The sequence below is a fragment of the Neopelma chrysocephalum genome, unplaced genomic scaffold (genome assembly GCF_003984885.1).
Source record: "Neopelma chrysocephalum unplaced genomic scaffold, ASM398488v2 Primary Assembly neopelma1_24, whole genome shotgun sequence".
In the NCBI taxonomy this organism is placed as follows: Eukaryota; Metazoa; Chordata; class Aves; order Passeriformes; family Pipridae; genus Neopelma; species Neopelma chrysocephalum.
In genome coordinates, this window is record NW_020897693.1 from 50743570 (window position 1) to 50770023 (window position 26454).

The 26454-nt window shown below is 39.2% G+C and overlaps 1 protein-coding gene across 1 annotated transcript in view; it reads right to left on the minus strand.

Moving 5' to 3' along the window:
* The window catches only part of SYNE2 (spectrin repeat containing nuclear envelope protein 2), a 181335-nt gene that overhangs the window by 90119 nt on the left and 64762 nt on the right, over positions 1-26454 (minus strand). Inside the window, exons 39-57 of the mRNA XM_027674160.1 lie at positions 26088-26207; positions 25695-25983; positions 24762-24931; positions 23102-23414; positions 22200-22364; positions 20976-21332; positions 20380-20514; positions 19255-19413; positions 18102-18248; positions 15084-15239; positions 14430-14695; positions 11211-13317; positions 9387-9709; positions 8303-8447; positions 7366-7581; positions 6705-6970; positions 5769-5925; positions 3098-3253; positions 207-347 (exon numbers count right to left, since the gene is read on the minus strand). Of these exons, the coding sequence (XP_027529961.1) occupies positions 207-347; positions 3098-3253; positions 5769-5925; positions 6705-6970; positions 7366-7581; positions 8303-8447; positions 9387-9709; positions 11211-13317; positions 14430-14695; positions 15084-15239; positions 18102-18248; positions 19255-19413; positions 20380-20514; positions 20976-21332; positions 22200-22364; positions 23102-23414; positions 24762-24931; positions 25695-25983; positions 26088-26207 (5788 nt within the window). The remainder of the gene's footprint in view (positions 1-206; positions 348-3097; positions 3254-5768; positions 5926-6704; positions 6971-7365; positions 7582-8302; positions 8448-9386; positions 9710-11210; positions 13318-14429; positions 14696-15083; positions 15240-18101; positions 18249-19254; positions 19414-20379; positions 20515-20975; positions 21333-22199; positions 22365-23101; positions 23415-24761; positions 24932-25694; positions 25984-26087; positions 26208-26454) is intronic.

Here is a 26454-nt window from a genome sequence, read left to right on the forward strand (position 1 = left end):
TGCATCTACTGGACTGATTCACAGTTGAAAAAACATCGTCTTTTCCTGTGAGAAAGAATTGGTAAATATTCACCAGCTAAATGTTTGTTTGTACTTCTCTTTCTACAGACATAAAATGAACAGAAGACCACTTTTTGCTAAACCAGGCTCTGCAGAAACAACCAATAATCTTTTAACACAGATTTTTTTTTTTTTTGCAAGATTACCTTCTGAACTTCTTTGGCTTTGGCAATGTTTTCACTCTTCTGTTGCAACATCTTTTCAATAGCTTGCAGGCCATTGTTAATAGTTTCTGCTTTGCTTTTCAGCACGTACTGAGGAGAGTTCTGCAAGATTTCAGAGCTAACCTGTCAGAGCAAAGAGAAAATGATAGGGGACATTACAAAGATCTGCTTGTTTCTGTGCACCACCTCACTAAAAATATTCAAATTCTTTTTATGTTTCTCTTGACAAGTAAACACAGGAGTGGCATTATATTTGCAGGGAGAAGCATCAACATGAGCAGATTCAATGTCTACATGGTGTTCAATAATTCCTTCTCATTAAAAAATGACTGCCTCAGAAAGGCAATCCCTGAGGAAACAAGCAATGAGACACTGCAGCTCCTTGGGTGCTTTGCTTCAGCTGCCCCTGTTCTCATCCCTAACAGAGGCTGATGATGCTGCTTTGTGGAAAGGGTCACATTTAGATTTATGCTCTAAGAAACCCAGAATGACACCTTTATGTCTCAGCTGACTGCTATGACTTCCATGTAACAAGTAAGGGAATATGAAAGTGCATCAACGTACAGTGAATTTCTAAATATAAACTTAGAGATTTATCACTAAAATAAAAAGCTCTGAGCACCATCAAGTATATGGAACTTAATTTCACTCTGCAGAACTCCATAGAAATGAAAAACTGGTACACTGGAGGGCCTGATTTTCTATGTAAAGAGAAAAACTCTCTTCAGTAAGATACCAGGTTACTATGGACTAGATGAGGTGCAGGGAGTGAGAAAGTCCTTGCTTTTAGCCCAGAGTGACATCTTTCCTTACTAAACCCTGCTAGCTGCTAGGGTCAGCCAAGCACCAGGAAACTGTTAAATTGTGGTAAATTGTTTGTGTGCTGCAGCCCTAGGATTCAGGGGGCATAAGCACACTGAACAGTTTAATGCTGCCTTGATGCAAAAGATTTTTAGTTTAGTAGTTATTCTAGTTTAAAGCTCCTAACACTGAAATACTTTATCCATGTTGTGGGAAGAGCACTTGAAACAACTTTTAGTTAATAAATTTATTATCCATTTTTATTTATCAATTTTATTAACATTATTTATAGATGCCAACATAAGACCACTATACAAGTAGCCACAGTTAAGACGCTGTATTGATAAAACTGCATTAATCAAAATAAATATATAGCCAAAAGAATTACAGTGCTCCTCTCAAATGCTCATGCTTATACAAAAGGAGCTATGAAGTCCAGTCTGTATTTAGTGCCTAAGATTCCTTGGAAAAAGGAATTCAGATTGTAATCACTAAACACTTGACCATTATCCTGACCAAACAAGAAAAATTATCAATGGTTGTAGTGCCAGTTTCCAAAATAGAAGAGAATCATGTATGAGTGATGTGACACAGCTGGAAATGAGAAAGCAGATCAAGCACTGACTTATATATTTCCTCGGGAAAAAATGCTGCATCTGTCAGTGCTCTGGTCATCAGCAGGGCAGGATTTTAATTTCAAAACTTCTTACTGGAATAAATTAATTATTTATGGCATCAAAAGTACAATTTATTTACACCGTTTGGTTAGCAGAGTTAGAAGAAAGCAGAATGCCATTAAAGTATGACAAGTTAACTCAATTTAACACATGATGGTATCTTCTAATACATAACTAAACTGACCTCCAGTTGTGCTAGGATTTCTTTTGTTTCCTAAATGCATTTTGAAAAATTCCAAGACAGTTTATATTGTTTTCCAACACCTAAATGTGAAAAGCAAATGTTATCTAGCTTCCAGGACCAGTTCTTTCACTCCAACATGTAATGTGTGTACCTTGGGATAATCTTTTAGCTCAGTAAATGAAATGGTAAACAATAACACCCCTCCCAAACATAAATATTGTTTTACTTCTCCTCTCTCCTATCCAGTTGTTACTTCTGAAAAGATGGTTCCATTTTGAAACAGAAATCATAAAGTTAACCAAATTAAAACTAATAAGTTGTAGTTAATATGCTGCTAATATAATGCCACATAAAGTGAATGAATCATCTGATAGACACTAACAAGTAACTGGATTTCAAAACTGTTTTATTAAACCTTCAATTTTTATAAAATTAACTGAAATTTACCCTTTAAAATTGCATTAAACATAATTATTTCTGAAATATAAGAAGTGAAATCTTTTATTTTCTTTTAAAAGGTAATACAAATGAATCTTTAAAAATGGTAATAATAATAATACCAGTTTCAAATTTGACCCCAAATTTATAGTATTACTCCATTTTCCTTAATTTTGCTCACATTTAACTGTTTATATCCCCTACAGATAGAAAAAACTGCAAAAAAAACCCCCAAAAACACTGATGCAATGTTATTTAGTTATTTAAATTCCCTGCCTGTTTTTAAAGGAAGGCAACCACATCCCAAGGGATGGTAACAAGAACTGTGCCACGATACCCTACTGTGTGTGCAAATTACATTAAAAAAATCCTGCTTCAAAGTCCTTTTTAACCCAGTTTTGAAAATACTTTTTCAGTTAAGCTATGCTAACTTCCCAATCGACTTTGACTACTAGTTCACAGTTGAAGAATCAGACTGGAGAGAAGACAGAATCCATATCATATTAAAACTTTATTGCTAGAGGTTCTGCCATGTCCAATTTTAATAGAAAAGAAAAATATTATATTAACACACCCTACTGTAAGGATATTCTAAAAGGAGACAGTTAGCATGAGGAATCTTTCCTCATGCATAAATTTTCACTGAGGGGAAAATGCAAACAAAACCAATCAATGTTTCAAGTTGAAATTCATAGTTACAACACTCATCAAATACTGCTGTACTTATTTATACGTTGGTAAAAGGTAAGTCTGAAAATTACATCAACAGTTACCTTCTCTTCTAGGTCGTGCAGTACTTTCTTGCAGTCGTCCAGCTGTGTTTCAATCTCTGCAGGAACTATTGTATACATTTCAGAATACTTGATCCGGAGTTTCTCCATGATATCCTGTAGAGCTTGACTTTCTTTACTGATCACACTCTGAAGCTCCTACAAAATTAAGAATAAATAACTTCAGCAGTTTTACCCAGTTTTTACTCAGGTAAACACATATACATAGTGCGTTTTATAATTCCTACAATGACTGTGGTTTGGAAAAGTTGGTTTTGGGATAGCAAACCTAATTTGACTACCTCTGCAAGCAGATGAACTTTAAGAAATACTCACTCATTTGATCAAATGATGCTTTTCAATCTGTAAGAATTAAACAAACTTGATACGACTCCACATCGGGCAACTGACGCACTGATGCTCATTGACAGGTACAGCAAAGGAACCATCTGAAGTGCCCCTATGATTAAATGTTAACCTTTGTGCTCCCCCTTTTGCCAAAAGCGCATTTTCCCTTTGAAAGACGTTTAATAGCCAACGTCCACTCCTTCATTATTATAAACAACACAAAGGCCACAAAAAGCAACAGGTTTCAGGCTGAAGTGTCTCCTTTCAGGCAATTACGCAGAGCAGCACAGTGGGCTCCTTTCAAAACAGCAGTTTCCAGTTCTGCATGAAGAATGTAGGTTTTATGAGATAAAAGAAACCTGAACAACTGTCTACAGCCTGTGGCCTAGAAAGAAAATCCGATCTAAGTCCTCTTGCAGAAAGAATGAAGAAACTCATTTGTTTTGGAGGTTTTCTAGAATTTCAAGCTGGAAGGTTCTGTTTGCTTGCTTTATGGTTCCTTTCCCCAATGCTCACCTGTTTGAGAAACTCAAATGTTAACCCAAGTTATTGAGAAAAACTATCTAAAGCTCCTACCAGGCAATGAAAGACATTAAAATTAACTGCCTTTTCTTCTTCAATCAGGAGTAATGGTAATCCATTAGCTCCTAGTCTTCATTCGGGAATCTTTTCCCTCACATGAATACAACGCACAGAAGAAACATGTAAGAGACTGAGATTGATTTATTTCCTGTCATCCCACAACAACTGGGTGTGATATTAAAAAACCCCTCAAACCCATGAAACAGCTGTGTGTCTCATTCTCTCACGGAGAAGGCTGCTGTTGTCAAATGGCCCAAGTAAGATTGTGCCAACATTTACAGGAGTTTATAGATTCCCTGACCTGAATTTGAAAGAATCAGTTACAACACTGCTCTCCAAAACAAAGCATGTCTCTGAAAACTGGTTTCTGTATATTAATGCATGTTCACATTTCACAGATTATTTAGCTGGAAAGTAGATGCTATAGATTTTAGAGAAACGAGGTTTTCTTTGGAAGTAAGGGATGAAATTGCTCTGCAGATTTTGGCTTAATGGTATTGGCATTATGTAAAATTAAAGAATTTTTCAACCTTTTCAGCTGAATCTTCTCAAAAGGAACAGGCCTGCTGTGACACACTGCTACAAAGAAATCATGTGATAGGATTGCTGCTAACATTTCCTTCTGCCATTGCTGTCAGGAACAAGGACAAGGCCTAGACTCACTTTTGGATGAGTTTTAGGTGCTCAGAGTGTCACAGGTTGAACATGAGGGACAAAAGCAGGCAAACACCTGCAGTAGTAACATTTACTCTGGATAGAAAGAATTCAGTGAAAAAGCAGACACAACTCTATATTCTAATTCTAAATATTTTTAAATAGAAACCCAGCCCTTTCAGACAAATCCAGTTTTCGCCACAGTAATGCTGTCTCGTGGGTTTTCTGAACTTTCTCTTAAAGATGTAGCTAACATTTCTCTCTTATGTTAACTCTTAGGAAAATACTCCCATCTGTCACCATGGTCTTTGGCTTCTGCACTTTTCCTAGCCCTTTGCCAGCTTTAAGTATCCACCTTCTAAAGAGAATAAACTGTGGGACACCCCATTAGTTTTTGCATAAGACTCAGCAAAGATAGCCCAAATTTGTAGTAGACCTTGTTGGCTAGAATAAATAAATGATAAGGTTCTGTAGTTAAAAGATAACTCGATTAAATACAATTAAAAATAAATTTTTGATTAAGATTAAAAAATTATGATAGCAATATAAACACAATACGACCAAACTGAAACAAATATAATTAAAATAATAAATAAACACACATTCGGGGGTGTGAGGAATAATAGCATTTTGTGAAGTCAAGAAATGACAGAAATGCATAGATTGCCACAGAGTGCTGGTGGCAGCTGAAGGGCATGGTCTTGATCACATTTTGATTTCTAAAAATCATTTACCAGGTTAACCTCCAATATGGGACATTAAAGCCAGAGCACCTGAAGCTGCCCTGGCTAGATATGGAGAGGGGGAAAGGGTGAAGGATGTACTCTAAGTAATCCTTCCTAAAAGGATTGCAACTGGCTTGAATTTCATGCAATTCGGAAATACTTCTGTGCCTGCTTATTGATCCACACAGAAGGAAAGGAACACCAACCAAGGACATGGCAGGGCCAGTCATGTTCTGCCAGGTTCATTCTCTTTAAGTCAATGTGCATACACCTTGCCACTACTTTTATCTGGAGCAAGTTCAAGCACCAGCACAAACCAGAAGATATTCCAAATGTCCCCACAAGGTAACAGAGCCGATACCAACCTCCAGTTGTTCTGCCTTTCCATCAGCATCTTGCAATAACACAGATGCAGCATTCTGTAATGCATTTGTCACAGCACTTATTTCTTCAGTGACCTTGTTCCTCTCTTGAATCTCAGCTTTCACAGAATCCTTATGGTCTTGAGCCTTTTCATACAATCTATGAAAGATTGCCAGAAAGAATACAGTAAGTTTTAGATTCTACACTAAGTAGGAGCAAAGAGCATGCTTAATACAGATATTTTATAGATTTATATCCGGAACCACATTTGTCTGTACTTTAGTAATATTCTCTGTAAAATCTTTGAGTTTATGTCATATATTGTCTCAGTTTCTTCAAACCGAGTCTTCAGATATTGGTAAACAAAGTATTTTTGGTAGACCAAATCAGATGGCAGGCATATTTAAACAGCAAACGGAGGTCAGCTTCTTAGAGTCTGAAGATGCTGGCAGAGCAGATGCTGTTCACAAAGATTCCCGTGTCCAAAAGCTGGCACAGAGAAGGGCGAGTGCAATCACAAATTTGCAAAAAACATGGCAAATTTTAGACAATGGCACTCAGTAAGACAAAAGTTGCATTGCTGCAAAAAGCCCAAGGTTTGATTTTCCTAGGAGTGGCAGACCCACATGTCTCATTCAAGTTCACAAGAGCTTGGAACCTCCAAAACTGACTATCATTCCTTTTGATTCCTACTGCACTTGAACACAAATTGCAGCCCACAAGTGATATGGCCAGGCTCAGGTCTTCTCCCTAAATAATATCCCCCAACGCCCATGCTGCAGACAGCAGATGTGTTGGAGCATTGGTCTGACCCTGTAGAGCGCTCATTGTCTTTTTAACTGCATTACAGCTTTTATATATTCTTTAATATCCAATAAAATGCTAAGCTTAGAAATAGTCTTAGGTCATATCTTCAACAGAAATTTCACATCACTTACTTTTTGCAGCGATCCTGCATTGCCTTTATCTCACATAAGGCAGGAAGGGCAGCTTCTGCCTCAGTGTTTTCAGATGTATTCAGGATGTTTCTTATTCGGTGAAGAAGCAAGAGCAAGAGGAGCTGTTGCTGGTTGATGTTTTCTTCAAAGGAGTTCACAAAATCTAGTAACTCTACCAGTTCCTCTCTGGTGGCCTTTTCTTTCTCTTTAAGGCTTTCTGGCTGTTCTTCCTGGAGCTTATCGAGAATTATTGTTTCTCGTTCCAGCTAAGTAAACAACCATGTCAAAGCATTAGATAAAGTGTTTTTTTATTCCATCATCTTAAGTTACATTATTCATTTACTCATACGGGTGACTAAGTAGTGGGAATTACATAGCCAGAGCTTGAACCTCTGAAGGGTGCCAAAACATTTGGGTTTGCTTTATTTGCTTTATTTGCACAGCAAATAACCCTGCGCAGAGTTGTTCTGGGTTCAGGAAATATGCACTATAAACTTCCTCACCAATTTTGATTCTGGGTTCAAGAAAGGGTGAAGGTAACTGGTTGACCATTGGGTAGGAAAATGATGTTCTGCACTTATCTCAGCCCTTTACAGGCCATTTTACTGACAGCCACATCCCTACCACATTTCCCCAAACTTTCGGACGCTGAGTAACTCACTTCTTCATTGATGAATTTCCATTCCTGCTTTAGTTCTTCACAGTTGATTTCCAGCCCTTTCGCTGCCTCAAGCAAACCCAGCCAGTTTTCCCACAGCACTGTTACAATCCTGCCCAGGGCCCTGTCACTTCCTCTGCATAATCTCATCAGCTCTCCAGAGATCTGCCTCAGCTTCACAAGATCCTCTTCAGCCGAGTCAATGTTGGAGACTAAAATCTTATAGGAGAAACAAACACGTAAATAAATAAAATGCTACAGTCAGAAGTATTAATGAAGTATTCAGTAACATGATTACGATCCTCTAGTAAAAGGGCAATCACTCCACTAAGCTGGTTAAATACAGTCATGATGAGAGAATTCTGTTAGCTAAGACTACAGAGAAAAATGGGGTAAATAAAACAAAACAAAGAGAAGAATAGTGTGCCTGGGTAATTAGGTTCTTGTTACTTCAATCTGGTTATTTGGAAGGGAAGAGAAATGTGAAGGATTTAGAGACATATAAAATTACAAGTATAAGTACTAAAGCAGAAGACAGCAAAGAAGTTGATTATAACACAGGTCTGGTGGGGAGGCAGCAAGACAGTCATGAGTGGGGAAACTGGAAATTCTGATTTTCAATTCTGAGGGAAAACAGCTATGTTAGAAATCTGATCAGTCCTGGTCTTGCAAAGAAGCAGTAAGGGATCTGTACAGAAATGCAACATGAGCTTAAGCACAGATAATATTTGATTTCTACAGCAGTAAGATGCACTCATTTCACATGGTCTATTATAATCCAGCCTTTTTACGGGTACATAAATATATTCTGTAGTTTTATATATATACATATATAAATACAGGATAAAGAATTTCACTTCTTTCTACTGTGGTATCATTTGGTGTGCATAGCTGCATTAGTTTTGCACGAGCTTTTCAAGTTCTTCAGAGCCTCTCTTACCTTGCTTTCTTCTAAGTGCTCCAACGATTCTTTATAAGACGTTGGAATTTTAGACAAAGACTGTCTAAGCATGTTTTCCAATTTCTTAAGATTATCACACACTTTATCTTTGGTTTTTGTGTAGCTTTTGTATTTTTCAAAATACCTGTAAGATACAATTAATCGACCAATTAAAATTTGTTGCTTTTGCTCCTCTCTACAAACATAATGCCCACTAGAATAAAAATTAACATAAAAACATCTTCTGAACTAGTAGTCCTTACTGTTTTGCAAGTTACCATCAATTAGCATTTGTTATACCTAAGATATTTTAGAGGTGAAGGTACAAATGTCCCAGAGGCAAATATAGGTCTGTATATCCATGTATCAGCCATGGAGCTGCTCGAATGGATTGTATGTCTTGATCTAAGATTCCATCCTCCTCAGGGATACAAACTGGGAACTAGTTTTTGGGCAACACACATTCTATTGTTCCTACGACACGTGGTCTGTATAATGCCATTTTTTTTCTGTATCTTATAATCTCATTTCTATTACCAAAGCATTTATTCATTCATTCTTTGATTATAAAAGTAGATCTGGAAGCACTGGATCACAAGCAAGCAGTTTAAAATTCCTTTATCTCCCAAACCTTTTCTGTACATATATCTGAAGACCCTTCAGATTTCTTTTGTACCTCAAGGAAGAAAAATAAAGCCTGTGTCTTGTTTGATCTTTACTTTCTCAAGCCATACAAAGACATGAATTAGGACCCCACTGAAAACTATTCTAACCTCCACCAGCACTGAACTAGAGACTGTGGAAATGTGTTTTCTTCTGATTCTGGCACCCCATGACCCTCAGTGAAGGCCCCATTTGTACTTTTTGGACTATGCAACAAATGACTGCATTGTAAATTCATAGCAATATGCTTACTGTGTGGTAATTTTCCTTACATTACAATCACACCTGGGAACACCAGGAATGCTTACACTTTTTTCTACTGAATTACCTGGTTCTATGAGAACAGAAACACCACCACCTTTATTTTCAGCCATGTTTCTCATAATAAGATACATAATCTAGGAAGATCTCTTAAACTTACCGATGTTCATCAGCTTCCTTTCTCTGAGCCTTCTTCCTTAATGCCAAACTCTTATTGACCACTTCTGTTAAAGTATTTTCCAGACATACTTTCTCTTCTGGTTTCACTAGGCTTTTCAGCTTGGAGTGAAGGTTTTCTATGTCAGCCTTTGCAGAGTTGAACTCTTCCTGTTTCCATTGTGGGGTCTGACAGATCTCCTCTGAGCTACAGAGCTCTGCTGCACCAGCCTGGATTTGAGCTTCATAGTCCTCCAGCAATCTGGCAGCCCTCTGAAGGGCCTTGGTATAAAGGTCACCAATCTCACATGCCTCCTCCAGAGTACTCTGAAAGAATTATAAAGATGAAGGAACAATCGAGAAAGGCTGCTGGACTCCTCTGGATCACCAGCTGATCTTAGAATTTCACACCTGGCTGTCTTTGAGACCAATGCTCCCAGAATTGGCCTGAGGAAGTAAGGGAGGACACGTGGCAAATGCACTCTGCTACCTAAGCTAGTCACAGAGCAGTGCCCTCAACCATAGGACAGGGGTTACGAGGGAACTGCTAATACTGGAAAAGTCCAGAGAGAAGGATGGCAGGGCAGAAGAGGCCCAAGATTCCATCATGGACATGGCAGGATACATTCCTGTTCAGACAAGGAAAGCCCACATGTTGACACTTTATTCTGCTCCAGGGGATATCTCCACTATGACTTGCCAAACTGCTTCTTGCTAAACCCTCTTCTCGTATGTATTTCTACACCAAATGTGTGACTTTGTCAGCTCTTGGATTCCTGCAGGGCAGAGAAACTTTGGCACTGTGCTCCCCACACAATACTCAAGCTGTGAAGCACAGCAAACTGGGAAATCTGGCAGCAGGACCATAAATCCACCACGGGATGCTGAGTGCCTCTTCCTGTTATTAACTACCACCTCATATTTCCTCATCTGTAGCCATTGATCTCTTGGGCAGGCAGGGCACAGGTCTTCTTGACCAGAACACAGTTTCAGAACCTCTTTGCTATCAGTCTTCTGTTTTCCAACATAAACTTATTCACTGACTCTTGATCCTTACATTAACACTGCACTTTACCTTAAGCAGTTCTTTTCCACTCATGAAGTCTGCCTCCATCCTAATTATACCTCTCAGAAAGATTTCCCACCTTCCCTCACCTAACAGGTTGAGCAAATTCAGTTTTATTAACTGCCCTCAACATTCCTCATCCAGACAGAGCCTGTTCCAATTTGAGTGAACCTTTCCTGACAAAAGCACTGAGAATAGAGTCAATCCTCCAGCAGTACCTTATCAGTGCCTTATATACTTGTGTTAAAGCCTTGGATCCCAGTTGCCTTTCCTTTGCTCAATCTTCCTGAGGCCTGATCACATTGGTTTGACCTGTGCTTTACTCTTCTTGATCATTCCCAACTGGTAAAACTTTTCTTTATAGTAGAAACAGGGAACTTGCGTTTTTGTCATCATTGTTACTACTGAAAACATTACCTAAAATCAATCCCAAGAATAATTGCAGGACAACTGCACTCAGCCTCTCTTCAGCTGAATATTTCAACACAACCTTTTCCTTCCTCCTCTTTACCATTGTTTTCTTGTGCTAATCTCCACTGATTGGTTATAATCAAACTGAATACAACTGATTTCTTTGTATCCTTAGTTTCTATCATGATTCCCATCATAGCCACCAATGCAGAGACGATCACAGGTCAATTCAGTTATTACAATAAATGAGGATATAAGTCATGAAAATATAAATGCTACAGTTACAGACACCTGATCTAATTATTGGGGAAAGACATATGTCAATACCTCACTTTCATTAAATATACTTACAACACGGGCAGCAATGTCTGTCTTCAGTTGTGCTTCATGACCTTGCAGCATCTCTAACTTTGTTTTTATACCAGCAGCAAGAGATTTGTCTTCTTGATTTTCCCTCTCCTTCTCCATTATACGTTTAACAGCAGAAAAATTTGCTTGCACCATATTCTGAATTGCTTCCCATCGCAGCTTTTCATCCTGCATTGTTTTCACATCTATCACAACTGGCTGCTGGAGCTCTGACTGAATATGCTTTATGATGTGGGATATATTTTCTACTTCATGCTGGGTATCTTCCTTGTTTACACTCTGGAGCCCAGAGACCAAGTTTTGAAGAAACTTATTCAATTCTTCAACATCTTTCTCCAGGCTCCTAATTTCTTCTGTCTTAGATTCCTTGAATAGTGTATCAAAGACCTCATTTTTGTTTATTTGATTTGCTGCCTCCTGAGTTAAGCACAAGATTTGTTGAACTGTCTGCAGTAGAATCTGTGCAGATATGACATTCTCAGCAGGAGAAGAGCTAGAGCTATCATTTAGGATGTTAGCCTCTTTTCTTACAGTGGATGTTACAGTCTGGATTTCGTTTAGCAATACTTGAATCTTATCCCATTCCCTAACAACATTCTCAAAGTGCATTATCTTTCCTTTAATTTTACTTTTTATTTTAGAAAATTCAGCTTGCAATTCATCCAGCTGCAGTGAGTCCCATTTCAGACCTACACATTCAAAGATTTCTTTGTACTTCATTATTTGTGACAAATCTGCCTGAAGAGCTAATACTTTTTCTTTAAGTGCTTTGCATTTCTCCTTCACTCCCTGCTTGGCACCTACTAATTCATCTTCTTTCAGGTTCATTTCACCATTCTGTAGATCATTAAGACCCTGGTGTAGTGAAGCTATTCCTTCAGCAAACTCTCTGTAGACAGCTATCTTTTTTTCCACTTCATGAATTTTACTCTGAATTTGCCTCTGTGTCTTTCTTGCTCTGTTCTTCAGACTTCTTAACTGATCAATCAAAAACAGTTGTTCAGACAGGCTCAGCTCCCCAGCTGTGATCTGACTCTCTTTGCAGTGAGATGAGATAAGCCCTTCTATTTCCTGTATGTCATTTAACATCTCCTTTAAAATGTTTTGTTGGCTGACTAGCTCTGAGCCCGTGCTGGTTTGGTTCGTGTCAGGCCTGGCAAGCAGCTCAGCATTTCGAAGCTGACAGTGAACTTTGTCTATCTCTGCAATAAGTCTTTGCCTCTCCTCCAGCTGGAGCTCTAGGTGCTGCAATCTTTGAGCAGATTTTAAAACAAGAGCCTTGTATGAATTCTGCAATGTTTGTAAAAGGAAGGTCATATCGGAGACCTCCTCTGGCTCCAAGCTGGGAAGGATGTGTTGGAGCCCATAATCCAGTGACAGAATCAAAGGCTCTCTGTTTACAATTTCTGTGCTCATAAGCTGACAAGTTTTGATCTGTGATTTGACATCACTGGGGAAAAGTGCTGCTTTCTGATCAAGGTGGGACAGTGAATCTTTGACCCATGAAATATTTTCTTTCAGCCTCTTCATCATTTCATGTTTCATGAGAGCAGGACCAGTGATCTGAGTATCCCCTTGAGCTTGTTGCGCTGATAAAGCTTCCAATTTGCTCTGCAAATCATGTATAGAGTTCTCCAAAGCCACCTTCTCTTGATCGCTCCAAATTCTTTTCATCTGCAGTTCACTCCTTCTTTTTAATAGAGAAAGTCCATGTTTAATGTCCTGTAGCCCTGTGGTCCAAATTAGAGGGTCTTTGGCTTTTCCTGCAGCTGAGGAATGTAACTCTGCTTGTACATACTGTTCTTGTATCAGCCTCTGAATATCCTGTGCTTTATTCATAAGCAGGTTAAATTCATCAATTTCTGCCACAACCTGATCGTGTTTCTTTTGCACTGTTTGTTCCACGTGTTGCCACCAGTGCTCCAGTTGCCTCATTTGGCTTTCCGTCAGCACTTTATCCATGCATGTCAAATGCTGAGATAAAATTTCCTGCTGACTTTGCAGCTGGTTTAAGACGTCTCTTTCTCTCCTTAAGGACTCTATGCATGCCTTAATTTTCTCCAGAAGAACTGTGTTGTTCGTAGGACCCCTGCCAAAAACATGAGCAGTGTTAAAAAAAAATAAATTATCCTAAAACACAGACTAGACGCTTTTAAAAACTAATTTCACTGTTTAAAATATAATTCACTCACTTTATTCACTTAATCACACATATCCCTATGTTCTCTCACAAATTTCCTAATCACCCTTGCAATATCGTTATTTCTTGCTTATCTTTACAGCATTTGTTATTCCCAGATATCTCTGCAGAAAAGACATATTCTACTGTATATTCTTTAAAATGTCAGAACATACTAATATAGAATGTAGCCCCCATTTAAAGTTACAACAAACAAAGTTTTTAAAATCAACAGTAGTGTTAAGTCATCTCTTTGTGAATTAACAATATTTTATGGTAATTTCTGGTTGACAATGAAGATAAAATTTAGTTATAAAAATATTTAGAAATTCCCATTCGTTCAAGATTAATTTGGAGCAGTTTATATACTCATCTTTTATTTCCAGGAGTATTTTGAAATGCCCATCTAAAATACATTTAGCAGATTAGATTTTTATTCCATTTTTTCCAATCTCTTTGCTGTAAATTAACAATTTCATAAATTTTAAATATTTTCAAATATTGTACATTATTGGTGCAAACTAGTTCTGTGTTTTTAAGTCTAATTCACAAAACATAGTATATTTCGTGTGCATCGTGTCTGAATTGGCACTGTAGATTTATTTACTGCCACAGAATTCTTCCTATCAAATAAGGTTAGTTTTCAGAGTAAAGACATATATCCCTCAGAAAAGAAATTAGAACTAGTGAGTCCTTAAAGACAAATGAATATTTCACATCTGCCATACTTTTGCAAGAATATTTTAGGATGGATTTTTTTATGGGTTTTTAGCCCAGCAACCATTTCGTTGTTTTGCCTAAAGAATGAAGAGCGCAGATGTTGCTTAAGGATAGCAGAGAACTACCAGAAATGCTTCTGTTTAAGATTGTTTACAAACATACAAACCTGTAAGCTTTCTCTTGCTACCCAATATTAATGAAGTGGATAAAACACCATCTTCTTCTCTGAGCATGGCACAAAATTCAGCCTAGGACCATATTTGTTCTGCAACCTCTTAACCAAAACCTTCAACTATACTTACATTTTTATGTTATCTTTTTCTGTGGACAAATTTTTCATGGAGGACTGTGCAGCAGAAAGATTTTTCTGGTATTCATGAATTAAACAGTACTGTTGTTCCTTCACTGCCTTAACAGCATCTATTTCTTGGAGCAGCCTGTCCCAGCAGGGCACCACAGGCTCTGTGCTTTGCAGCTCTGCTCTGTTTGATCCTGTTGCATTGGGAATCACTTCTTCACTATGGCACAAAGATTTTGCTTTCCACGTTTCCAGCTCATTTTGTAAATCCTACAATCAAGCCCACCACAGAGAGGGGATTAAAGGATGATCTTAAAACACTTTCAGTTTTCAACACAAAATACAGTTAAATACTGATTCACCTACAAACATACGCCTGCTCTCCACCAGCAAAGGAGCACGGATGCCTCTGCACATCATGGAAGCACAAATGCAATCCCAGGTCTATCTACTGCTGCACTCCAGAAGAGCAGTACAAACTGTGGGATTTACGTGGACATACTTGCAGTAAGGCACAGTGTTTGTAGACAAACTGACTAATCGTGCCATCAAACCTCAGATAAGACTATATGCAACAATTTCGGTTTGCCCAAGAGAATCAGAATTCTGTAAGTGCATCACTGCATTAACAATGAGAATGGCATTGCAGTTTCCATACCTCCAGCTCTTTCAGTTGTTCATTTATAAGCACCATATCCAGCTCAGCCACTTCCTTTTTCAGCTCATTGACCTTCTGTTCCTCTTCAAAATATTCAGTGTTTACTTGCACTCCAGGAAATAGTTCCTTCTGGACAACCACTTCTGCACCTGTGTCCTACAATGCAAAACAGGATTCTTATTTCTGAAGGTCCTAAACCAACAAGTTTTCTGCCTGCAGCACTTGGCTTCACATGTTTAAGCCATGCCTAAATCCTGCTCTTGTTTCTCCCACAACCTCTGTGGGTCAACCTGGACCCAGAAACTGGAACCTCCATCACTATCTGCCACCTCTGCAGTCACCCTGGCTTGCCAGCACTTCTCAAAGAGCTGGGAAACCTCTGCCCATCATTTTAAGTCTGAAACTCTGATATCCCCACTTCAAATAACATCCTCCCTGCACCAACATCTGCTATAGATGAATTCACATGTTTGTCGTGTCTTCTCCCTCTCTTCCTTACATATCCATGGAACTTCTTCCTCTCTTCACATCCACATTCCTTCTGCTCAGCACCTGCCTTGACTTCCTGCTATGTCCTTCACCAGGGCATTATTTCAACTGTTCTTCACAGGGCAACTCATGCATGAAGCAGCTTGGCTGTGACACAAAGCCATGACTGCCACTGGCACAAGTGCTATCCAAAATCTGGGGTAAGATGAGAGCATTAGGGAGCCATGTTTCAATCAGGAAGGGATTAGGCGACTCCAGAGCCAGTCCCTGGCACTGTCTCTGATTCCCACAACAGAAGTACCAGTCACTGGGGGTGGGGCCATTTTTAACATCACCTTCAGCTATTGCAGACAAGAATAAGTGAAATGTCCCAGGCTAATTGGGTCACGTGGCAATACCTTAAAAATCTTCCTGCATTTCCCTTCCCCCAGTACCTGTCTGTATCTGCAAATCTGTTCCACATATACTTTATGTGAGTGAATGCATACAAATACACAGATATAACTACACTATGAGTGTCGAGCTTCTCCATGGTACTAACATCTAAAATGAATAACAGTAAAAAAATTCTTGTTTGATAAACTTACTGTATTGCTACTTTAGATACGATTTTACTAGGAAGCAACCAGCTATTTCAGTAGCCATATATAATTTGTAAGCTGTTGCTGTTATCTGTCCCTTTGTGGGTCAGGAGCTATATACAATATACCTGCTTCCAAGTATGGGAAACAAACAGAACATAGTACACATTATCAGAAAAGAATAATTCCATTTGTTTGAACTCTTTTGGTTGTTTTCAGTCAAAACTGAAGGGGACCACTGCTGAAATAGTCAATCAGAGAGCTTTTCAATTTCTCTGGGTACGCATCCGTACCAGTTGTATCAATTCAGACATAACATTTTATCTCAAGAGACTCTGGAGTGCCATAGAGCTGAAGTAAGCAGACAAACTCAGCTAAGCTATCAAAGAGAGAGGAAGAAATCCACTTTACAAGATTGAAATATCAATGCATCAAAACACACAGAAAAGTAAGTGTCCTGACTTTAAGAAAAACCTCAGGATTGCAGTGCACATGTTTTGCTTGTTTGTATGATGTTCTCATCGCACACCATGGCACTGTCTCCCTGGATACAGACTGGTGGGGTCACACCTCAAATCCTGTGTCCATTTTTTGGACCCCTCACTACAAAAAAGACATTGAGGTGCTGGAGCATGTCCACAGAAGGACAATGGAGCTGGGGAAAGGTCTGGAGCACACATCCTACAAGGAGCAGCTGAGGGAGCTGGGAGAGGGGGGCTCAGTCTGGAGAAAAAGAGGCTCAGGGGTGCCCTTTTCACTCCCTACAACTCCCTGAAAGCGAGGTGAAAGTCAGTCTCTTCTCCCAGGTAACAAGTGACAGGACAAGAGGGAATGGCCTCAAGGTGTGTCATGGGAGGTTTAGACTGGATATTAGGTAAGATTTCTTCACAGAAGGGGGGGTCAGGCATTGGAACAGGCTGCCCAGGCAAGTGGTGGGTCACCATCCCTTGACATACCTAAAAGACTTGCAGATGTGGCACTTGGGGACATTGTTTAGTGGTGGACTTGGCAGTGCTGGGTAAATGGTTGGACTTGATGGTCTAAGAAGTCTTTTCCTACCTCATTGATTCTATGATGATTGCTTTGTTCTTTAAATGTTTTCCAACAGTACCTAGGATTATCTCCATAATTTTTCCAGGAACTGAGGTTAGTCTAATAGGTCTATAGTCTTCTGGGTCTTCCCTCACACCCTTCTTCTAAATTGGAATATCACTGGCTAGCTTCCAGTCAGTATGAACCTCTCCAGACTCCTAAAACCTCTAGAAAATTTTGCTGGGGTTTCCAGTTAAGAAGAGATGTGCAAGTCCCATGTAAGACCTGCCAATGGATGGGCCAGCTGTCGACCTGCCTGTAGGCTTAACTTGAAGATGAGATCTGGCCCTACCTTTAGTTTAAAAATGTGGTGCCCAAGATCAGCGGTCACAGGGCACATGTGATGTAACTCCCTTACTCTTAAAGAAGAATAAACTTAGTAAAGTCATTTAGTAATAACCTTGTCACTAATTCAGCCTGAATCCATTCTCCTTTCACTATTTTATTTCATTTATTTTCTCATTCTGGATCATCTTTGGATTTCAGTTTTCTGATCTGCCTTCCTTATGATGGCAAAACTATCACAACTAACTATAATAACATGGAAAGAAGTTGTATTGATTAACAATTAAAAAAGAAACTGTAAATATCATAAAATAAAGACTGATTATGATGGCTCTAAATATCAGTCTGAACTCTCTTTTGAACAGACCCACTGAAAAATATGATGTGGCTAGCACTTTGGATAAAGTTCAAAACTATCATGGACATAAATAAGAACTATACACAATAGTCTTGATTTTGATGTGACAGTAATTGCCTCTTCTTTTAAAACAACTTCAGTTGAAGCCCATATGGAAACAAAAATTCAATGACTGGCAAACTTTGCTTGAAATAATAAACCATAAATAAATACCTCGTGTGCAGAAACTGGGGGATTAGATTCCAGACCACCTTTCTCAGCTGCTGCAGATTCCAGGACTTGATTCTTCTGGCACACCTTATGTTGAACCTCTCCCACATCTCCTCTATATGACTCATTCTTGATATCACTAGGTTTCTCCTTTTGGTGCAAGAAAAATAAAAGAAACGAGTAATCAAAAAGTGCTTATCAAACTTGCTGTGTAATAATTACAGTGCTTGAGATGACAAAGTTATGAAGCCCATAATTATAGGTAGATGAGGAAAACCACAATTACATCTCATAATTTACTGTGGGCAATGTTATGGCAAAGGAAAGCACTTAGAAGAAGCAGTGCTGTAATTCTGCTATAAATTTTTAGAAAAATTGCAGATTGCAAGTGTTCATACTCTGACCTACGCTGTTCCTGTTATTCTAAGCAGGGACCTGTGTACTCCTGGACTCAGCCTTGAATGTATGTTGTAAAAGGTTTAGTTTTTTTCTGAGCCTCCTTGCACTTGTGCTGTAGACAGAGAGTCTGTGGGCAACCTGGGGATTTGCTGGATGCAGCTTTCAGCATCTCATACAGTTGCTAAAACTGAAGTTCTGAGGAGAGTCTGGCTCTGCAACACCCCTTCAGGGAGGGGATGACAGCAACAAGACTCCTGTCAGCCTTTTCATCTCCAATGGGAACTTGGCCTCTTCCCTCATTATGGCTCCAGCTCCTAAACACTGTTCTAGTATCAAAATTCCCCTTGTAGTGGGGTGCACCAAACAGGACACAGCATGTCAAGTACAGCCTCACACATGCAAAGTAAATATGTAAATAAGAAATCTACATAACTGAAAGAGACTCAAGAGTAAGTATAGAATAGTATTCAAACAAAATGGTCAAAATACATCCAGGTGACTTGGAATGCAATATCCCTTGGAATATAGTATCCTCAGCAAACTACTAAAAAAATTCCCTATATCCTAATTTTAATCGTACAGGAACGGATTAAGTGAGTTAACACATACTAAGTATACAACACATCAGACAAAATTAGCTCAGTGTAACTTGAGATTTTTATTACTTATTTATAAGTGGTATCATCCCCACTGCAACTAAACTGTATACATGTACCCTCAAATTCCATCACTCTTGTGTAATCTAATGTCCAGTTACCTCTGCTGGATGAGTTTCCTTTCTTGTTTCACCTTCAGAACGAACACCATCCTGATGTCTTTCCAGTTCTGCTTCACCACTCAGAACCGCACCGTCCAGAACATCCTCTTGGACCCTGTCCCGTTTGTCCATACCTGGGCTCTCCTTATCAGCCTCCCCCTGATTTGCAAAATACAAGATGTTTACAATCAGTAAAAGTCAGTACAAAATTTAAGTTTGCTAAGAAACTTCCCACTCCACAATCTGTCTACTCTCCCTTCAGTTTAGCTTAATGAATAAAGGAAAAGGCTGGGGTAACTCAAATCCAGAGTATCTTGGAAACTCCTGCTCAGATCAGTTTAACATATTGGGACCTTAACCACTCAAACAGTTACAAGACAAAACAAACAGGAGTAAGTGCTCACAAGATTTTTAATATTGTTATAGAAGTTTCTGCTTAGGCACATTTGGTAACTATTGATCTTGCACCTTCTCCAGAAATCCCAGTACGGAGAGTTTCCACTCTGATATTTTGATTGTCATCTCTCCCACGTACTGTTATTACTCAATGGTCAGGTCAATGAGGGAGTACTCCAAATCATTCCCTCAGCTTTGCACACATGAAGTCATTTATAGTGTGAATGTCCAAGGTCCCCTAAAGATCAGCAGTTCCAGGTTAGTGACCTCTGACTACCTACAGTGACAAAACCTGCTGAATCCCCATCCCTGGAAGTGTTCAAGACCAGGCTGGATGGGGCTTTGAGCAACCTGGTCTAGTGGAAAGTGTCCCTGTCCATGGCAGGGGGGTGGGAATAAGATCTTTAAGGTCCCTTCCAACCCAAACTATTGTGTGATGCTATGATTTTATGAAATCACAAGTATGTGGCCAGTTTCCATCATGGAAAAAGTGGGTCCAAGCCCTTGGGGCTTGTAGAGACAATCATATTGATCTCTTGCACACTTCACATGAGCAAGGCTGAGGGGGTGATCTGAAGATTATAATTTATCATTCCTTTCACCAGATAAGGAAAATATGTCTCTGTAAGACTAGAAATTTTAAGGAATTGCATATACATTTCTAATGAACGCGTAGCCACACATACAGTTATATACACTGATATGTACTAGAATGCATCTGTCAGGTACCTGAACAGCCTGCCCCAATATGTCCTTGCTGAGATTGATATCCTTTAACGGGCTGTCTGACAATAGACTGCTTTCCTCCAAAACTGGATCATTCTGCTTCTCTTTCTCTGACACATTTCCATTTACATCTCGACCCTAAGAGAAAAGATAGAAAAGAAAATATGCTTGTGCGACCATAAATGTTGTAACATTAAATCTCTGAATGGTAAAAATTATTACCATTGAAAACAAACAGGACAAATACTGTGTTGCAGTTCTAAACAAGTCTTACTGGTTTAAGAGAAGCTCTCAAAGCTCTTTGGCAGAGGTTTATCTGCAGTTTTCTCACCTATACACCCTCTCCCCTGTGTTCTGACCAAGGGTACCTGCTCTAATTCCTGGCAAGAGGAAGTTATATGCATATTATATTTAAATGGAGAACTGCTGTTTTGAATACACATTACTGGCTTGTTATGACAAGTTAAGGGAGTTCTTCTCCACATCTCTGAATTATACAAATTATTTACAGAAGGCTTAATTTCCATGAAATTAAGGATGTGATATACAGAACATACTTGCGAGACAGGTGCCTCTTTACTGTCAACAAATAAACTCACATCACACATTTCCAAAGGCTCTTTCAGCTCCACTTCTGTGGGGGCCTCTTCTGCAACCACACCATTGTCAGAAGTGATCTGTATCTCTCTCTTCAACATTCTATCTGCCTTATCTTCCATTTGTACTTCATTACCAAACTCATCTTTTAACTCAAGGGTTTCACTGAAAATATTTTCCTTCTTTTGCTTGACATTTTCAAGTCTTTCTTCCAGACTCCTGTGTTCGCTCTGAAGTGTTTCAATCTCATCCTTAATAAACTTCTGTCCTGCTGAAGAGGTGTTTTGTTTAACAGTTTCTGCTAAAACCAAAATCTTCTTTAAAGTGTCTTCATATCGACTAAGAGGTCCTTGTTGTTCCTTTAGACACAAAAAAAACATTTCATTTGAGAAGTGTTTTCACTCAATATACTTAATGCTACGATCTAAAGTCAATCTCTAAAATCATAAATATTTGTTGTCAACAACAAACTGTGTTGAAAAGTACATGCAGACCTATTTGCTGCAGAAAGCCAAATACTAAACCAGTAATTTTGTCAGCCATTTCTATGTACAGAGATCACCTGGAGCTATAAGCAATACAATGATAAAATAATCCGATAGCACACTGTGTGGTACATGATGATCCTTCCAGGTTCTCAACAGATAATCCCCCCCACATCTCTCCTATTCCATTTTACTTATTAGGGTACAGCAAATTCTGGAGGAAGCAGAATTTCAGTGACCCACATCTGAGCTATGGTTTCAGCTTCCAGTAGCTCTCTATGCACACAGCTACAGGACTGTTATCCACTCTGCCAAAGAGCAAAAGGATGTCTACTTATGCATGAAGGACACTTCTTAAAACTGAACTTGGTTCACTGACATTTCCCTAAGCTTTCCACACTGGCTAATTGAAAGACACTTACTAACAACAAATTTAATGATCTCTTTCCTCATTATGCCCAGAGAGGAAAAATAAAATCCCAAACAAACAAACTGAAGAAGACTGTGTGCTTGAGCTGGGACAATTCTACCTTCAGTTCAGCCAACAGTAAAGGTCCCCTCAGTTCATTCAGAGTGGTTTTAGGCCTACAGTTATCTTGATAAAAGGAACACCATATATACTTTTTCCTTTAGAAAGGTTTCTTAGTTTTTCAGTTTCACACCATTAGCAGTTCTCTTTTATAAATGGGGTGGTCTCTAGGGCATGGACCCTTTCTCCATGATACAGAACCTACAACATACCTGTGACTCCAACTGGTTTTGCTCAGCTGATGGTTGTTCCATTGCTGGACCGTCAGCACCAGAAAGCTTCTCAGAGACAGTTTTTAGCTCACTGCTCAGGCCTGTTACCATATCCTGAAACTGCTGGTGCTCTTGAACACGACTTTCTAATGTCTGCACGATGGTCTAGAAACCAAGGAGATTCTAGGACTAGTCCACCATTCTCTTAAACAAACATAATTCATCCACAGACTGTCACAGCTTTTTCAGGACCTCACTAGCACAACAAACTTGCTTGCTTTCCATAAAATAACCACAGCTAACCACATAAACATCTTGCTCTCTTCCCAGCACATCAGGGAGTCCATCACAAACAAAATTTTTATTAGTAGAGGAAGTAGTAAGGTTGGCATTCCATAAGAATGTACTTCTAAAAAGGATGTTTGCTATTCAAAATGGATGATACAGGCAGAATGCCACACAGGTTGCAAGTGCAACTACATTGGGTGAAACCAGTAAAAACAAGATGCTGGACAAGCATCTTTGAGATATCTTCCAAATTCATTCTTCCCAAAGGAAGGAAACCTACCATGGCTTGGAGAATATAAGAACAAATGCTTCATATTCTAACTATCCAAATCTGCTTACACAGGTACAAAATGTTCTTCACACTTACTTTGGTCTCATTTGTATGAACATTTATTCCTCTGCAGAGCACAAGGCAGTGAGTATGTGCTCCTGGTGCTCTTCTTCTCACAGTAAGAAAGAAAGAGAGGAATTCCCTGCCCTTTTTCAGAGGAACTTCCTCCACTCCCAGCTTTACCCATAAACTTCCCATCTGAATGACACTACAGGTAAACAGTGAGAATTGCCACCAATAGGAACACCAAGAATCTCAGTAGGAAAGAGACTGAGGGTCCAACCTGGAGTTGGTTGAGTAGATTTTCATGTTGGTGCTTTAATTCTGACCATTCCACCTCTGTGAAGCAGGGATCCCCAGTGTGACCCTGTAGATGATCCTTCTGGCTTTTCAATTCACTAAATTGGGAAGTTAAGCCTTCCACTTTCTGCAGGAGGTCGGCATAGTTTGCCAGCTGAGCCTGCTTCTCCTGCAAACCAGGCTGAAGGGCAAATCCCGTCTCCTGTTGCTGTTTCTCCAGTTCCGTTAGAGCCCGTTTCAGATCTTCTTTGATCTGCTCATAATGCTCCCTGTTGCACTGAAGTTGCTCCTGAGGGCTAAGAAAAAAAATACTGTGTTTAACAGTATAAAACAACCAAATTTATTGATTACCTAGAAAATGTCAAATTGTGAACAAGTCGACCATCAGAATGAACTTGAGTGTACTGAACACTTTTGTTCAGGTTTTAAATAACTAATCAGACTGGAATTTTCAAGGTGATGAAAAGCACTGAAGGTATTGCAGATGAACTGGACTTAAGTGCAAGACAAATGACTAAGCCTCTTAACATATAAGCCCACAGTTTCAAGCATCTGAGATGTGATGCTCATGCTCTGTATTTTTCTGCTTTTCATTGAAGCAGAAGTTCTGTTTAAGAACTACAATATGGTTATAAATCTGTTTTCTTTGACTTCTCATGATAGTCTCCTGAAAGGGAATGTTCTGTAGAAGATACACATCACATTGGTTGGGATGGGGGAGCATTCCAGAGATACAGACAACAAAATAGCATATGCAATATGGGTTAAGTTAGTACAGTCCAGTGATTACTCTCCTGACCTTTACACAGGATTTTGATTTGTGTGCTTTATAAGCATGAATGTTGATCTGCTGCAGGTCAACAGGTTGCATTTGTCCACAGGAAATATGCAATGAGACATAAGTAACATTTGTATGTTCACATTTAGTGATGAAGCTCAGATATTTTCCAGATGGAACCTAAATGCCAACATTTGAAAATATGATCCCACACAAACAAATCCAAAGAAATAAATTCTGGTTATAATTCTGTAAAGTACAGCAGGATAAGTGAGGACAAAAGCAAAGCTTAAGTGTTTTGATTTTGCCCCTCAAGATTCCTATTTTTTAGCAAATGACAAACGAAGCACAGCCTCGCATACGTTAAGTACTCTTGCACGATGTTTCCTGTTCCAGCTTCTCCCTGCTGTTGTTACCATGGTGCATCTGTTATTCACAAGCCTGATCCTGTAGGTCCTGAGCTTCTTTTCAGACCTGCTGAGCACCTCCTCTCCTGTCTTCACCACACTGTGAAGAGGATGCTCTGCATTCTGCTGTGTTGGATCCAACACAGCCAACGCTCCATCTTCCTGAGCACTACTTGTACTGTTTTTACTGAGTGCTCAGTAGTAACAGGAGGCAACAGAATATCCTCTGGCTATTTACAGCTACACACCAGAAAATATCTCTGGCTATTCCCCACCTGACTATTCAGTCCAAACTGTGACCTGCCCCTCCACAATATTGCAGAAATACAAGTATTTTTGTAGGTACCTCGTTCTGCTCCCGAAGAACAGAAATTCAATGGAACTGGTGCAGAAGGAAGAGAAAAAAGTCAATATAGCAGTAAATGATCTGTACTGCCTCCTGGCAAAGTCCACATTACCTGCTATATTCAGTGGCCACCTCACAAATGCTTTCCCACTTCTTCTGGAGCTCAGAAATGGTCTGCTGAACCTCTGGTTGCTTATTTTCCTCATTATTCAATAAAGTTTCTCCTACAGCTACCATATTCTGTATTTTGGCCTCTCCTTCTTCTCTGAGAGCTGTGATTTCCTGTATTAAAGAAGATGCAGAAGCAGTACATGTACAATTATTTTTTGGTTATAAAATAAAAAGTATTACCATTGTTCTTTCATACTTTGCACACTGCTGTTCAAGACAACAGAATTCTTCTTCCAATATATTACATAACTGATACATAAACAGATGATCTAATCTTGAAAGTCTGGAATAATGAAACTGATTTATTAATTATTCTCTACATAACAAGAGATTGTGCTCACAAATAAAAAAAACTGCTCCAAATCTCCCATCACAGTACTATTCATTTCCACAGACTGAAACTTGTAAATCCCAGCATTCTCATCCTATGTAGTCAGAGAAAGGAGACACTAAAGAGGACACTGGGGCCTGAGAAACCCACCCAGCCAGTGGAGCAGCCCAGCACAATACCCATGCAAGACACTTGAGAAGCCACACACTTTGCAGAGGCTCTCCAGATGCCCCAGCTACGTTACTGACCTTCCTCTCCACTCCTGGAATAGGTTATGATGGGAAGGCACATGGCCACCAGCAGCTCATGAGTTCAGTGCTGCTTCACCCAGAGATGCAGCAATCAATCTTATCTTAGGTGGGAAATAACCCATGCAAAATCCAAACAAAAAATACCAAACATCCCCCGCCCCTCCTCAAATAAGCCATGAAACTGCAGGCCATGAGCAGTGACAGTGCCTTTCAGGAGGTATTGACTCATCAAGCATTCCTCTGGTATTAGCTTGAGCTGTGAGGTGAAAAAGGAATACATTTTAGACAATACCTTTATATGATTAATCCTTTCCTCTGATGGCAACTCACTTTCCTGGGAACTCAGTTTATCAACAGCCTCTTCAAGCTTTTTGATCCAGGAGGAAACATCTTGGGCAAGCTCTTCAAAATTGTGTTCCTCCACTGGAAGTCTCTCAGTATTCCCTGCCATTCCACTTACATGTGTTACCAATGTGTGGTACCTACTAATAAGATTACTGGCTTCTGAAATGGTTTCATATTCTGTCAGCCCAGCCTCCCTCAAGGAATTTGCTAGCTGAGCCATGGAGTCAAATGGTTTTCTGAAAAATAAAATATAAATTAATAAACATCTACTTGTTGTAATAACATGGAGCAATCTTGTTTAGAAGACAGTTCTTAAACAGAGACCAAAAAAACCCAATACCTCTGCATTAATAGTGTTTTATAGAAGTTTTCAAGTTTAGTCTCATCTTTATTGATCTCTTTTAGTTTTTCCTCCTGAGCAGTGAGCCATTCTTCCAAGGCCGAGATGCTTTCTTCAAGGCTAAAGTGTGTATAAATACAGAGTCAGGTCAAAATGAGAGGCTTACACGGCTAAAACCTGCTGACAACAATGTTTTACTGAACAAGTAACACAAATATCACGTGCCAGATCAAGCAACACTTAGAGCACAAGCTTTATTTTAAGTGTCTCAGTTCATGTCACTGACACGATCCATAGTTTCCATACAGGTCTGCTATGAAATGAAAAAAAACACATGAAGCATATAACAAAACACTCATTATCCTTT